Raw genomic sequence first — 14194 nt, forward strand, 5'->3', positions numbered from 1 at the left:
CTAGGAAAAAAGTTTGAGTTATTGGTTATGCAGTTGTTCGTCAACTTTGGATGGAGATTCACAATTAGAATTCAATAATTTTTATGATCTTTTTATGCTGTGTGAGTTTTTATTAGTTCGTCTGTGCTTTTGTTTATTCAGTTGTGAGTTTTTGTTGAATTGATGTAATAATTGGCTATAACTTCTTGAGTAAACGTCGGGATTATATTCCATTATCTCGAAAAAGGAAAAAAATTTGAACAACTAGGAAAAGGGATTTCTTGATGATGGTGCCGAGAATCTTGTATGATGTGCGTTACAAGTTCACATTTTGTGCATGCATACAGTGACAAAAATGTTTTCTTTCTTTCATGCATTTTATTGCTGACAGTTAGAATGCCTGGTAGACGTGAAGCCGTGAAGGTACGTATGGCTATTAATCATTCCTCAAAAGAAAAATGAAGAAATGATATTCCTGTTTTTCTTTATACTATCAGAGAAACCAATTAGATTACTCGTTATTTCTAGATTGTTTATTAGATTTTGCATAACATTTTTGCGCCACGCATATGTTTATAGATCACTATGGGTGATGGGCTTCCCTGCCGCATGCACCTATCCAATTACATGCACTTAACTAATGTACCAGCACGCATGCATGCAATTAGTTAACCATGCATCTAATCATGCATGACAACAGACCGTGCCATCCAATTGTGCTTTTGGCCTCCTCTGTGTGCTGCTCCTGTGCATATGCCGCCGCCGCCTCCGCTCACCGGAGCCGGCCCGCGCCGAATCCCGCCAGCACATACACGATGACCATACCAAGCCATGTTCCTGCTGCCTGGAATTCGTCATCAACAAATCCACCCCGACCACTGATTGACCACCTATCAATCTAGCCGCGAGCCGAAGCCGACAAATCACCATACCGTCTTCCCCGCCGCCAAACAACCCGTCAACCCAAGCGTTACGTCTAGCCATCTCCCTGTCGAACGCAGCTCATCGAAAGGCCCAGGCCACCCCGTCCAGAGTGTTCGATTCCACCAATAGAGAAATCGCCTCCACCTTCAATCAACCCCGAGCGTGAGGCCTCATGTCTCCCTGTTGAAAGTAGCTCACCGGAAAGTTTGAGCCACCCACCCGAAGTGTCCGACCCACCGATTGAATCGCCAACTGCTTCCACTGCCATCAACCCGAGCACCATGTATGGTTGTCTCCCCGTTGATTGCAACCATCGAACGGTTCAGACCGCCGCTTGAAGTGTCCGATTTCACTGATCAAATTCCGTTGATCGTTGTCGTGCTCCACCTTGTGTCCATGTCCATCCCTAGACATCCTGTGTAGTCATCGCGGCGTAGAGCACCTCCCTGGCACCTCTAGCTCGGATCTTCCGTAGGCTTTGATACCATTTGTTATAAAACCGGCCCCTAATCACATCGAAAACCAAACTGCGGAAGAAAACACCATAGGAGATCCCAACACGATGACGACACCGATGCACGATATTTGATAACGGAGTTCAGCCGAGGCCTACATCTCCGGGGCACTGATTACGAGCGCTCCTCCCCGATCCAGCATATTACAGCGTATCAAAGTTACAACGACTCACGGCCGGTCGCCGCCGGCAACCGCTCCCTCTCGCTATGCTAAGTCGCCATATGCGGTTACACAGGTCCGCCTTTCTATTTAAGAGAGATCCTAAGATAAAGTCCAACTCTTACTTTAGTCCTAATATGTATTACAACTCCAAAGTCTAAACTGTAACCGACGACACAAACTCTAACAGGACAATGGCCACTTCTTTACTCAATGGTGTACCAAACTACATAACCAGATGATGCACACGATGCTACGAGAGGTCCCTAGTATTCCCTGAGATATGCATCTTTGATTCTGTGCAACTTGGCAGCCACCTCGTGCATGCTGATGCGTTCTCCCGGTGTTGGCTTGGTGCAACAGAGTCCAATGTTTAGCATAGAGCGTAGACAATGTAGGCCTTTCTCCTCAACTGCTATTGGAGTTTCCTGGCAGGGGTCCAACTCTTCCATTTCTGTAGAACAGGGGATCAATTCTTGATGCAGCTTGGGATCAACAATTTCAAGTATCTTGTCAGGGAAGTTGATAGCTGTATACTTTGCAATGCTCAATCCATCCATAAACATATCGTCTGTCGGCCTTCTCCGAATAAATATTTCCAAGAGAACAACTCCAAAGCTATATACATCTGAGGCAGTTGAAACTTGACCACCGTCCGAACATTCTAAAATTTCATATGAGAAGAGTTGAGTTCACAAATTGACATATGTCAGACAATATACTAAATATGTAGCATTGCAAAACAAGGTAAAATTAACAGTTACCTGGAGCAATATAACCAATGGTTCCCTTTATTACAGGGGAGGAGGTTGAGTTCGAATAACTTAGAGATGATGTTGTCGAATCAATTTTGAATCTTGCAAGGCCAAAGTCTCCAACATGAGCAACCATGTTATCATCTAGAAGAATGTTGCTAGGCTTCAGGTCACAATGAACAATTGTTCCTTGGCTGCTATGGTGCAGGTACTCCAATGCATCTGATACATCCACCATAATGTTTATTCTCTGAGCCAATGTAATGTGATTTTGATGTGGAGCATCTCCATCATCTCTGTTTGAGTATAGTAATTTATGTAAGTCCCCACCTGACATAAACTTATACACTAAAGCTTTGAAGTCATTTCCTTTAGAATCAATACTAGAGCATGCAGTTAGGATAGGAACTAGATTACGGTGTCTCACATTTCTTAAAGCATTACATTCTGCAATAAAGCTTTTTTGTGCGCCCCTTGTCTCTAGGCTGAATACCTTCACAGCAACCACATCATTGCACTGAAATAGTTTTCCTTGATATACACAACTGAACCTCCCTTTGCCAATCAAATTGGACATGGAGAACCTCTCAGTTGCTCTTGCAAGATCATTGTAAGAAACTTTGGGAAAATCTGTATGAGATAGTGGCGAAGATATAGATTGTCCCTTTTGTTTCCCCCTTAAGAGTAGTAAGACCAATACAGCCAAAGAAAGTGATACCAAGATGGCCAATGGTATCGCGATTTTGATTACCAATGATTGTCCATGTTTTCTTGAACTTAAAGGTGCAATGTAGCATGCAGCTAGGTGTAACGCTAGCACCCCACCACATAACCCCTGATTGCCATCAATTTGAACGGCAGTTGCATTCTTGAATATTCCTTTTGTTGGGACCTCACCATTAAGATGGTTGAATGACAAATCAAGTTGCCCAAGATACTTCAAATTGCTAAGAGAATCTGGTATTGGTCCTGTTAAGTTGTTGTAAGACAGATTAAGCAAAGTCAGGCTGAGTAACTTGCCTAACGATGTAGGAATGCCTCCCGTGAAAATATTATGATCGAACCTGATTATTTGCAAGCTTTCAGAGTTGCCCAAGGTGTTGGGTATCTCTCCAGATAGATTATTTGATGAAAGTATCAGATACATCAGATGCTTTGCGTTTCCAACGTAAAAGGGAAGAAGTCCCTTTAGATTGTTGAAAGATAAGTTAATGTATTGTATTGTTGGAATTCTAAATATGTCCTCTGGAACAGTACCATCAAGGTTGTTATTTGAAATTCCCAGTCTTTCAAGGGCTGCAAGGTTTCCAAAACTTGCCGGTAGCTGTCCACTAAACTTATTTGAGTATAGGAAGAATTGGACCAAGTTAGTTAGATTGGAAAGGGTGGATGGAATGAATCCTGTAAAGTTGTTGTCCCCGACAGATAGTTTTTGCAAGCTTTTGAGAGCCCCTAGCCAATCTGGAAGAACACCTGAAAAACGATTTCCAGCCAATCCTATCGCAACCAGATTGTGAAGGTTTGCTAGGCCAGAAGGAAAATGCCCTGATAGCTGATTTTCTCCCATGTGCACATATTGCAATTGAAAAGAATGGTTTCCAAATGAATTTGGCAGACGGCCTTCTAGACGATTCCAAGCTATCGAGAATATTTGCAGCTCAGTGCAATTGGCAATGCTGTTCAGAAACTCCTGGTCTTCATTGTTACGTCCATGGAGTTCGTTGTCCTCAAGGTTTAACCAAGACAGTTTAGTAAGTTTGCCGATTGAGCTAGCCAATCCCCCGTTGAAATTATTGTTTGATACATCGAGAAGGTATAAGTTAGAAGCATTTGTTATTGATGATGGGATTTTCCCATGAAAGAGGTTGCCGCCTAATTCAAATGCTTGGAGATTAGGCAGGGAGTTACCCAGGTCTGGTGGCACCTCTCCATGAAGATCATTAATAGCGAAGCTAAGTCCAGTTAGAGCAGAAATATTCAGGACGGCTTCTGGAAAGCTACCTGTTAGCTTATTGATATCCAAATACAAGATCTCCAGCGCAGACAACTTCGAAAACTCATCTGGGATGTTGCCCTCAATACTAGTGTTAACACAAGCGAAGTATTTTAGCGTTGTGATGTTGGCAAGAGAAGCAGGTATGGTTCCCGTGATATTATTAAATGAAAGTCTCAGCTTTTCTAGCCGATGAGGTAAATCCGCAGGAAATTTCCCAGCTAGATTGTTTCTAAACAGATCTAGCACCATGAGATCAGAATAATTTGCAAGGTTTGGTATCCTTCCTTGTAAGGTGTTAGCAGCCAAGGAGAGGGTTTGGAGACGGTGCAAGTGGGCAAGGGATGCAGGGATCTGTCCAGTGAAAGCATTTCCTGTCAGGATTAGATGCTTGAGGAATGTTAAGTTTCCAAGTGAAGGGGATATTGTCCCTACTAGGTCTCGATTTGTAAGGTTAAGTGCAACAACATGGTTTGGGGCCTTCACCCTACAAAAGACACCTTCCCAACTGCAAACTTGAGTGCTGTCATTCCAGGAAACTAATGCTTGCTGTGGATCCAAAATGATTGCATTCTTGAAATCAAGCAGCGAAAGTCGATCTGTCTCATTTCCATGTAACGATTGGCACACGATTTGGATTACACTGCATGCCATAAGGACCAAGAGAAACTGTCCAGTTGCAGCAATCTTCATGACCAGCTACCCCTGTCCAATTTAAGGTCTTGATTATATGCACGGGTAAAGACATGACATCTAAACTAATAACTGTGAATCCATATATCCTTTTGTGAAAAGCAGCCAAGAATGCTGTTTTATCATAATAACTACTTCCCGAATTCAATATATGTATCATTTCACTTCACTATTAATTTAATTTGCAAGACTAGTGAGGAATCAAAGAAAAAAAAACGAGCTTAATTGGATATTTCTCAACTCATCTTGGATCATACAGAGTAAAATATGACTTGAGAAAATTAAAATGACCTATAGTTTGGATCATGCAGAGTAATAAATAAAGTGCTCATAAAGTGTCTGGGTAAATATTAACTCCCTTCGAAAAAAAAATAGCATTGAATCTTTTATGGACTTTGAGCTGTAATCTGGAGCGCAATTTTTAATTACAATAAGTTATAAAATCCAATAAGCAGTTTATGATATTATCAAAGTATTTTTCAATACAAATCTGTACATACCGTTTCTATGTTCTGTACATACCGTTTCTATGTTTTCAAATCAAGTATTTTTAAATTCGATGAGACAAAGTTTCAAAATTTTGACCGGACGTTATCCAAGGCGTAATATATTTATTCTGGAGGGAATGGTATTTAATTTGTAGTGAGTACCTGGTGGAAGAATTATCCAGCTCCACCTTTTCCCTCTCAAGAATTGCTTGATTTGTTACCTATTCATACAACAACTATATTAGTTCAAACGAAGTGAAAATTCCCAGCATGTACTATTTAGTCGTAACTAGTAAATATATGCAGCTCAGAGTTGCATAGCCTTTAATTCTAGTACATGATCATGAACCAGAAGAAAAACGGAGTGGATTAGGATGGATAGCGGTCATACCAAACCCTACACCACATTTCTTAAACGGATTGGGAGCAGTGTGTTGATGTGGAGTGGATTGTTTCGGTGCCTAAAATTAATGATACGGGGTCAGTGGTTTAGAAACATAGTAAATTGCTGGATGTTGCATTTGAGATTGTTTAGGGGTTCAAATATTCATTACAAGCTCTTGGATCTATTTTTGAAAATGATTTTTTTTTAGTTTTTACAAATGACTTGGGATGGAGACAAGTTCTATATCAAAATTATAGAGCTCGATGATGTCTACACCTCTATAGTTGAAACGTTTTATTTTTTTAAGATTGTTTAGGTGCACAAAAGTTTGTTGCAAGTTCTAATATCCGGTTCCTTAGAAAATCCAAACTTTATAAATTTATAGAAAGTTCATTTTAAGTCCGATTGTGATAAACCAAATGTATTTTTGAGACCCTTACAATATTTTTTTAATATCGCCTAATTAATATTTTCTTTAGTATGTTTATTCTCTAGTGTACATAACAAATCAACTCATATAGATAGTACACGATATATTTAACAATTAAATTGAATGAAATATTTTAAGAAATTACGGACCTGCCATATTAAAGAAAATATTTTAACAATCATAAAGAACTTTGATTAATCTCGATTGAACTTATTTAAATTTTCTAAAAAAAATTAAAGTTGGGTCATTTTCTAAGAGTAAGGAGAACTCTTCTTGTACACGAACTTCTTAAAGAACTGCTGTTAAAAGTAATTTTTACATCCAAACTTCTTTAAAACCCACCCTTAAAGTGATTTTTGCATATGGTTATCATAAAAAAATATATGTAAAAATTTGATTTTAGTAGTAAGAGCACTACTAAAACACGAAACGAATAATAACTATTTCATATAAAAACAGATGATGACAAACCTTATATAAATATTGTATCTCTCAATAGGATCTACAACTTTGTAGATGAAACCTTTTCATTTGAGATTGTTTAGGGGCCCAATATTAGTTGTCTATTTTTTTAAAAAAAATATAAATTTGAGTTTTCTAAATAACCTTCGATGAAGACATTCTCTATATTTAGAGCAATTTTACGGTTCTTAAGGAGGTACCATGAGGTATCACCTTTTCTATTGTAACTAGAAAGGTAGCCCGCGCATTCGCGCGGGCATGCATCATAGAATGCATTGCTTGGATAAATTTTTAACCTATTTGTTAGCTTTATGCCATATAATATTTAATCGTCCTTTAAGCAATTTTCTATAATCTTCTTCTCATCTAAAATAAGACAAATTTAGTATATTTAGAAAACATATCTACAAATTAAATGTAATTTAAAAGGTAGGTGTTTCTTTAGGGGATAACTTTTTTTTATCAAATCTTAAAAATATATTAATTGCTATCAAAAGTGTTTTATTTGTACCATCTAGCTAGCGCTTCTTTTAATTGGTTTATATTGATGCAATTTAATTATTATTTACAAATGAATAAGACAGAGATGATAAACATGTATGCTAGATCTCGTTTCCCTATGATATCTGTGATCTATTGTATTTTTTAAAAAAGAAAAACCTAGTCAACTTGTCCCTTAAAAATTAAATTTAGTAGTAAGAAATATAGCTTCTAAACCGACTATGTACTGTAACCTTAGTGTGTTGCTTATATTTGCAATAATATACGGAGAAATTCATAGTACTGTGGCGTAGGATAGAGAGAAAAAATCATTAATCTAAGCACTATTATGAATACGATTGGATAGTTAAATACATCTGTGAACATAAATACATGGTTGTATAATATATGTGAACATTTCATTTAGAGTGTGTGCGAGGCTCCACATAGCCTATTATGAATATGATTGGATAGTTAAATATAATTGTGTAATAATTATTTTTGAAATGTGATGTATCATAAATACATGGTTGTATAATATATGTAGGAGGACCCGTAAGATATAATAATAGTAAAGCAAATAGCCAACATGGTCTTGAATCGTTGATTTGATTAAAAGAAACTACAGCTGTTCAAGTGAATCTTAAATTAAACATGAAGATCGTCAAAAAATAATTGTTTAATTACAGCACCAAGATCACTCCTATTGTCAATCTCTAGCGCTTGCACGTTCACTCCTAAATCAGTCTCCGTGAGAAATAGATCTAATAATTTATGATGATAAATTATGGTGTACATGTATATCGTGTATTTAGAGAAAAAAAAGTCAGGAACTGGATACATGCATCAATCGAGCACACGGAGGCCATATATAATTATCCTGCCTAATGTCAATGATAAATCAAGCAATCAAATAAGTAAACATTGCAGCTACCAGATATAATGGTCCATGTACATGCATGTGGGTCCGGGATAGAAGGGTAACGGGTGATTTAGTTTTGATCCTATGGTCAATAGTATTGGGTACACCGCTTTAAATAAAAATCGACGGTTTAGAATCGTTTGTAGAAGTTCACGTGGAGGTTTAAGAGTGTTTGTAGGAAGTTTAATAGACTTTTTTATATAACAGATAGATTTTGGTAACTCTTGATAACTAGGTACTATGAGATACCTAGGTATTTTACACTAAATTTTTGATATCTCATAGTACCTCCTCAAGAACCATAAAGTTGCTCTTATATTTAAAGTGTACAGCTCGATGGGGTGTACAAGTTTGTACTTGATGATTTTTTTTCCATTTGATATTATTTGTAATGCCAAATATGTATTATAAGTTCTAGAGAGATTAAATCAAAAGAATGTCATCCATCCCACGGTCACGAAGTGCTTCATATGTGAGTTGGTAAGGAGGCTACATGATGTGAAGTGAAATATCGTGTATTAATTATGCTTAGACTCTGCCTTTTGAAGCATGTGTTAAAAGATTCAAGGATATGAGAGTGCCGTGCTTGTGATTACATGTGTGTACACATGTGCGTTTTCTATATAACAAAGAAAAAGAATCCGTGGTATAGTGCTTCTCTGACTTGCTATACGAAGCTTGATGATCCAAATCCACCGACGGAATTGTAAAATCACACAAAACGTAAAAACGTAAAAATTAAATACCATGCCCATGCATTGAATTTCACTACTAGAAAAAGCATTTTTGCATACATGTGTTTTTTCATATGCAGACATGACCATTGAAGCCAAATGACCGCCTACAAAGATATAAATCGGGTTGTACCTCGTTGTCCACCTGTGAAAATCTTTTTTCACGGGCGGACCACTTAATCGGTCCACCTGCAAAAATTGGTGTGGAATATAAATAAAGGCAGCATCATCGACCGATTTTTTCTAAGTCCCATTCCTCCTCATATCTCCCGTTCTCACTTCTCCCTCCCCTCCCCTCACCTCTCCTTTCCCCGGCCGCCGGCTGGAGGCGGCGCACCCCGGCGCGGGCGGCGGAAGGCGGCGCGGACACGGGGCAGCCGGCAGTGGCTCTCCTCCCTCCCTCCCAAATCTAGCTAGAGGGGGAAGGGGGAGGCTAGTGGCCGGCGGCGTGGGGCTACCGGCGGCGGCTCCTCTCCTTCCCTCCCTCCTAGATCTGGCCGGAGGGGGAAGGGGGGAGGCCAGTGGCCGACGGCTTGGGGCGGACCAGCAGCGGGGCATCCGTGTGGTGGCGATGGCGAGGAGTGGAGGCGGCGGCGATGGCAAGGAGAGTGGAGGCGGCGGCGTCTCTCCTTCCTCCTCCCAAATCCGGCGCGGAGGGTGGTCGCGGCGGAAGCTACCGGCGGTGACGGCGAGGAGGGTGGAGGCGGCGCGTTTGTTTTGATTTTGAAATGATTTTGGAAGTTAATTTGTGATGCGTTTGATTTGATTGTGAACTACTATTAGGCTTATATGTTAATTTGTGATGCTGAATTTGATTTGGTTTGATGGGGAATGGAAATTAGATTGGATGGGGGAATGGGAGGAGAATGGGAAGCTGCTGCCACCGGCCGAAACGGCGGTGGGTGGTGGCTGCCATTATTTTTAATGCTGGGAGCTATTTTTGTAGGTGGACCAGCAAAAATCTATTTAGTCCGCCTGAAAAACTGCTTTTTTAAGTAGTGTTTCTATGTGAAGAAAATTGAGAACTATCGTTGGATTGACACGGAATTTGGAGTAACTGGGGAGAGAAAACATGAGTAGAACCTCGTGTTTATTTTTCTTTAAGAACATTATACAGTTGTTTATATTTTATAATATTTTCATAGAAAAGAATATGATTCGATCATTTGTTTCGATGCCTTTTCTATAACCTATTCACTAGAATCAAAACACAAGAATATAAATATCAGAAAAATAAAATAAGTGTAAGTGAACACTACTATATAAACAATTTTGTTATAGGAGGACCGTAACTGATCGTATGTAGATCTCCATTTTCGCATACGGCGTTGTTCAGAGGCTCGCATGGAAATGGAATCTCCCACGACGCGGTCTCCGATCGACGTGTGCATATCGGATCGGAAGCTTGGGAGGCGCGGCCAGGTGTGGGCTCCAGCATCGACGCGGGTTTCAACGGCTCGATCTTGGAAGGCGCCGCGGCCAGCCAGAGCGCCGGAGCTGAACTGCTCAAGGTCCGGCGGCGGCGGCGCGAGCTCGAGCCATATACAAGGTTGAGCTCGTACGGAGGCTGCATCGCTTGTTGATTGCTTCACCTGCAGTGCTGGGTGTGTGTGGATGATGCATCACATCAATGCTACTCCCTCCATCTTAAAAAAAAATAAACCCCGGGTTTCCGTCTTCAACGTTTAACTGTCTGTCTTATATGAATTTTTTTTATAATTAGTATTTTTATTGTGGTTAGGTGATAAACCATGATTAATAATTTATGCGTGATTTGTCTTTTATTTTTTTATAATTTTTTTAAATTAGATGGACAGTCAAACGTTAAATTTTTTTTTTCGACGGAGGGAGTAATGACGAAGCATTTGCCTCGTCCCATCGCGAACCAACGATACCAAGAGATCGCGCGGAGCGTTTTTATTTTTCCCTGCGCTTTTGCTAGAATGTGGAGGTACGAAAATTCCTAAACTTTGTATAGGAATCCACAATCCTTTGGAATGGCTACTGTAGAGGCGTATGGATAACAGTAGATCACCAAAGGAATACATCAGTATTTTTTTCAACCAAATGGTGCTTTAGGAATTTTTCTTATGGTATTGAGATCCTCTAAATTCTCTTTTTTTTTCTACAAATCAGAGGAGATTATAAAGCCACGCAAAAAAAAAAGGAGATTATAAAGGTAGTCCGGAGATTTGAGAAGATAAAAAATATATCTATCTACATCGCAGACAGGTAAACGGTGAGATCGATGGTCAATCCGTGCTGTTTATAATTTCTTTTACTTTATCTTTTAGTTGCGACATCAATATGAATTCAAAGCACATGTTTGATATTATATATATTGAAAAGGTATAAGAAATATAACAACATGCATGCGAATATTTTTCAAGATAGAATCTACTAACATCATTTTCAGCAAAGGTTAGAATTGATTCCATTATCTTAAAAACTAATGTTATTTTCATGTTTCAAGTCTTAGTATTTTTGCATGTATTGGTGAGCAAGGAATTTGAAGCTTTGATGTATTTATCGTACGATGTGATTTACTCTCACCGTCCTTAAAAATCAACTTCTAAAAATAAATCTGGACAAATACGTACATATTTATATTCATCTTTTTTTATGATGGAAGGTGTATTTCATATGAACGGACGGTGTATAGGGTGTGTTTAGTTCACGTCAAAATTGAAAGTGCGGTTGAAATTAGAACGATGTGATGAAAAAGTTGAAAATTTATGTGTGTAGGAAAGTTTTGATGTGATGGAAAAGTTGGAGGCTCGAAGAAAAAGTTTGGAAGTAAACGAGACCTAGTAATGGAATTGGCAAAGCCTGAACAGAACCAAAAGAAATTAGGGAGTCGATGAGATGTGTGCTTACAGCTCAGCAGAAATTTGCAAAATATTTGCAAGCACCGGCGGATCCAGCAACAACCGCAGATATTGCGTGGACGGAAGAGGCCGTGCAAGCATCAGAGATGACGCTTAACTGGGCGAGAGCTTAGCGCGCGCACAAACTAATATGCAGCCATCAGTGCACGCACACACTGCTCAATTTATAGGGGCAACGCACGTAGTTGAATTATATTCTGTTGACCAGATTCATAGTATTGATGAATACTGTATACTTCATACATTTTTTTCACCCAGATAACAATGAACTACTCTACGCACTAGCTAGTTCATTATATAATTATTCCAATTTTTAGTTATTTTTAAGTTCAAACCAACAAATATGGTCAAATCTTACTTGCCGTTTCTACTATTACACCGTGTGCGGAGGCGCTACTCAGTGCACGTTTGTACATTTCTTTTAGATAATGATAAATGGTTTTCTAGGTTTTTTTGATAACTATATATATTTGATGGCATGTAATAATAAACGAGTGAATGTTCACTATGTCATGCGGATATGAGTGTGAGATAATTGTTACAGTTGAACCATCACTGCCAAGAACACTTGATGGACACTGGTTGAGAACTTCATGTAGGTGTCGGATTTTCCATCCCGATATCAGATTTTCCATCCCGCACCCGTCAGGTGGCAGTGATGATATCTCTTATCAGTGCTAGTCTAATTTACGACCGCCGCCTATAGAGATGCACATTATTTTTTATTTTTACAGGCGTGAAGAAAACCTAAAGAAATATTTTTGTATTTTACTAAGCATTTTGCCATGGTCACGCTTTCAGTATAAAATATTAGTACAAGACATTAAGACATTTTGCTATGTTTGTTCCCTCTAAATAGAGAGATTTTAAGTGCAGGTGAAACGAGAAAACTTATTAACTAACATATTATTAATTAAGTATTTACAATTACATATTCAAAAAATCGATTGATTGATTTATTTTTAATTAACTTCTGTATTTTTTTTTATAAAAAAGACACCATTTAAGATCCTTATATTGGTTAGGCTGCGGATCTATACGTGTGTGGTTTATGACCATGGACTTGGTCAAAGTGCGCGCATGCACATTACTCCAAGCACACAAAGTCATGCAGGTTCGTCCAATCGTGTATAGTGCCGTACACTTTGGGTTGGCAAGAAGGCCAACATGTCTGTGCATGCTGTCAGCATGAGTACACACTATAGTGCTCAAGGTGCTGTCACATGGTTGACCAGGAAGTCAACCCAGGCACACCAACCGGACTTCACGCTAAAGACTGACCCTGTTAGCACTTCCATCTTCCCTAAATATAAATATAAGGAATTTTATATAGATGTGATCTATCCTATATCCAGATTCTATAATGTGTTACATTCAACCAAAATCTATACGTTTTACGGAGAAATTTCTATATAGAATTTTCTTGAAAATATAAAATAAATATGTTTAAGTGTTTGTAATAATTATTAATACTCGATTAATCATATTGTTTTTAGATAATAGAATAAAAATTAGTCGATTAATCATATGGTTAATTATGTCTAGTTTCACGTATGAACAAAAATCATGTGATCGTTTCATATTATAAGTCGTTTTAACATTTTTCTAATCATACTTCTTTAGACACTTAAAAAACCTTCATAGGGATTGGCCTTATAGGTACCAATTCATTTAAAATCGGTACCTATGAACCTTTTCCCACATTCGCACAATGAAAAATAATAATAAACCAACACCTTTAAACTATATGAACCATTCTACAGGAAAAATTGGCACCAATACTATAAGTACTGTTTTTTAAAATAACCGACATTTATAATATATTATAGGTACCAGTTTTTTAAAGAACCGGCACCTATAATATATCATAGGCATCGGTTTGTTAAAATAACCGACATCTATAATAAATTATAGGTACCAGTTTTATAAAGAGCTGGCACCTACAACATCTTATACGTGCGGTTTTTTGAAAAAACCAGCAACCATCGAAATTGACCAGCCAAGCCGATCGATCCGTGCACCCCCACACCAAATAAAAACCACGTCGTATCCCCCATCGAGACTTATCTTCTCCTCCTCTCCTTTCCTCCCCCTCCTCCTCCTCCTCCTCCTCCTACTCACCTCTCATCGCGGCAACAGCGCCCGAGTGGCAACGGCAGGTGGCGGTGGGGACCTCCCCTCCACCGGTTCTAGTGGTAGGGGAGGTGGTGTCAGCCCGGTGGTGGCGCCCTCCCTTTGCCAGATCTGGAGGGAGGCGGCGCCCTCCCTCCGCCAGATCTGGAGAAAGGGCTGGTGGCAGAAGAGGAGGCTGTGGCAGCGCCTTCCCCTCCGTTAAAACCGGCTCTAGTGGAGGAGAGGCGGTGGTAGCCCGGTGGCGGCGCCCTGG

The 14194-nt window shown here is 39.2% G+C and overlaps 1 protein-coding gene across 1 annotated transcript; it reads right to left on the minus strand.

The window, feature by feature from the left end:
* Positions 1–1844: 1844 nt before the first annotated feature.
* Positions 1845–5019, minus strand: LOC127754386 (receptor kinase-like protein Xa21). The gene is made up of 2 exons (XM_052279889.1): positions 2343–5019; positions 1845–2242 (listed from the first exon to the last, which is right to left on the minus strand). The coding sequence occupies exons 1-2, from the start codon at positions 5017–5019 to the stop codon at positions 1845–1847; spliced, it is 3075 nt and encodes a 1024-aa protein (XP_052135849.1).
* Positions 5020–14194: the final 9175 nt, after the last annotated feature.

This window comes from Oryza glaberrima, chromosome 11 (genome assembly GCF_000147395.1).
Source record: "Oryza glaberrima chromosome 11, OglaRS2, whole genome shotgun sequence".
NCBI lineage: Eukaryota > Viridiplantae > Streptophyta > Magnoliopsida > Poales > Poaceae > Oryza > Oryza glaberrima.

What these genes read in the sequence shown, in the direction of transcription:
- LOC127754386 (XM_052279889.1), bottom strand. Translation starts at nt 5,019, where the DNA reads ATGAAGATTGCTGCAACTGGACAGTTTCTCTTGGTCCTTATGGCATGC. An exon ending in CATTGGTTATATTGCTCCAG is followed by an intron (nt 2,243 to 2,342) that starts GTAACTGTTAAT and finishes ATGAAATTTTAG; the next exon opens with AATGTTCGGACGGTGGTCAA.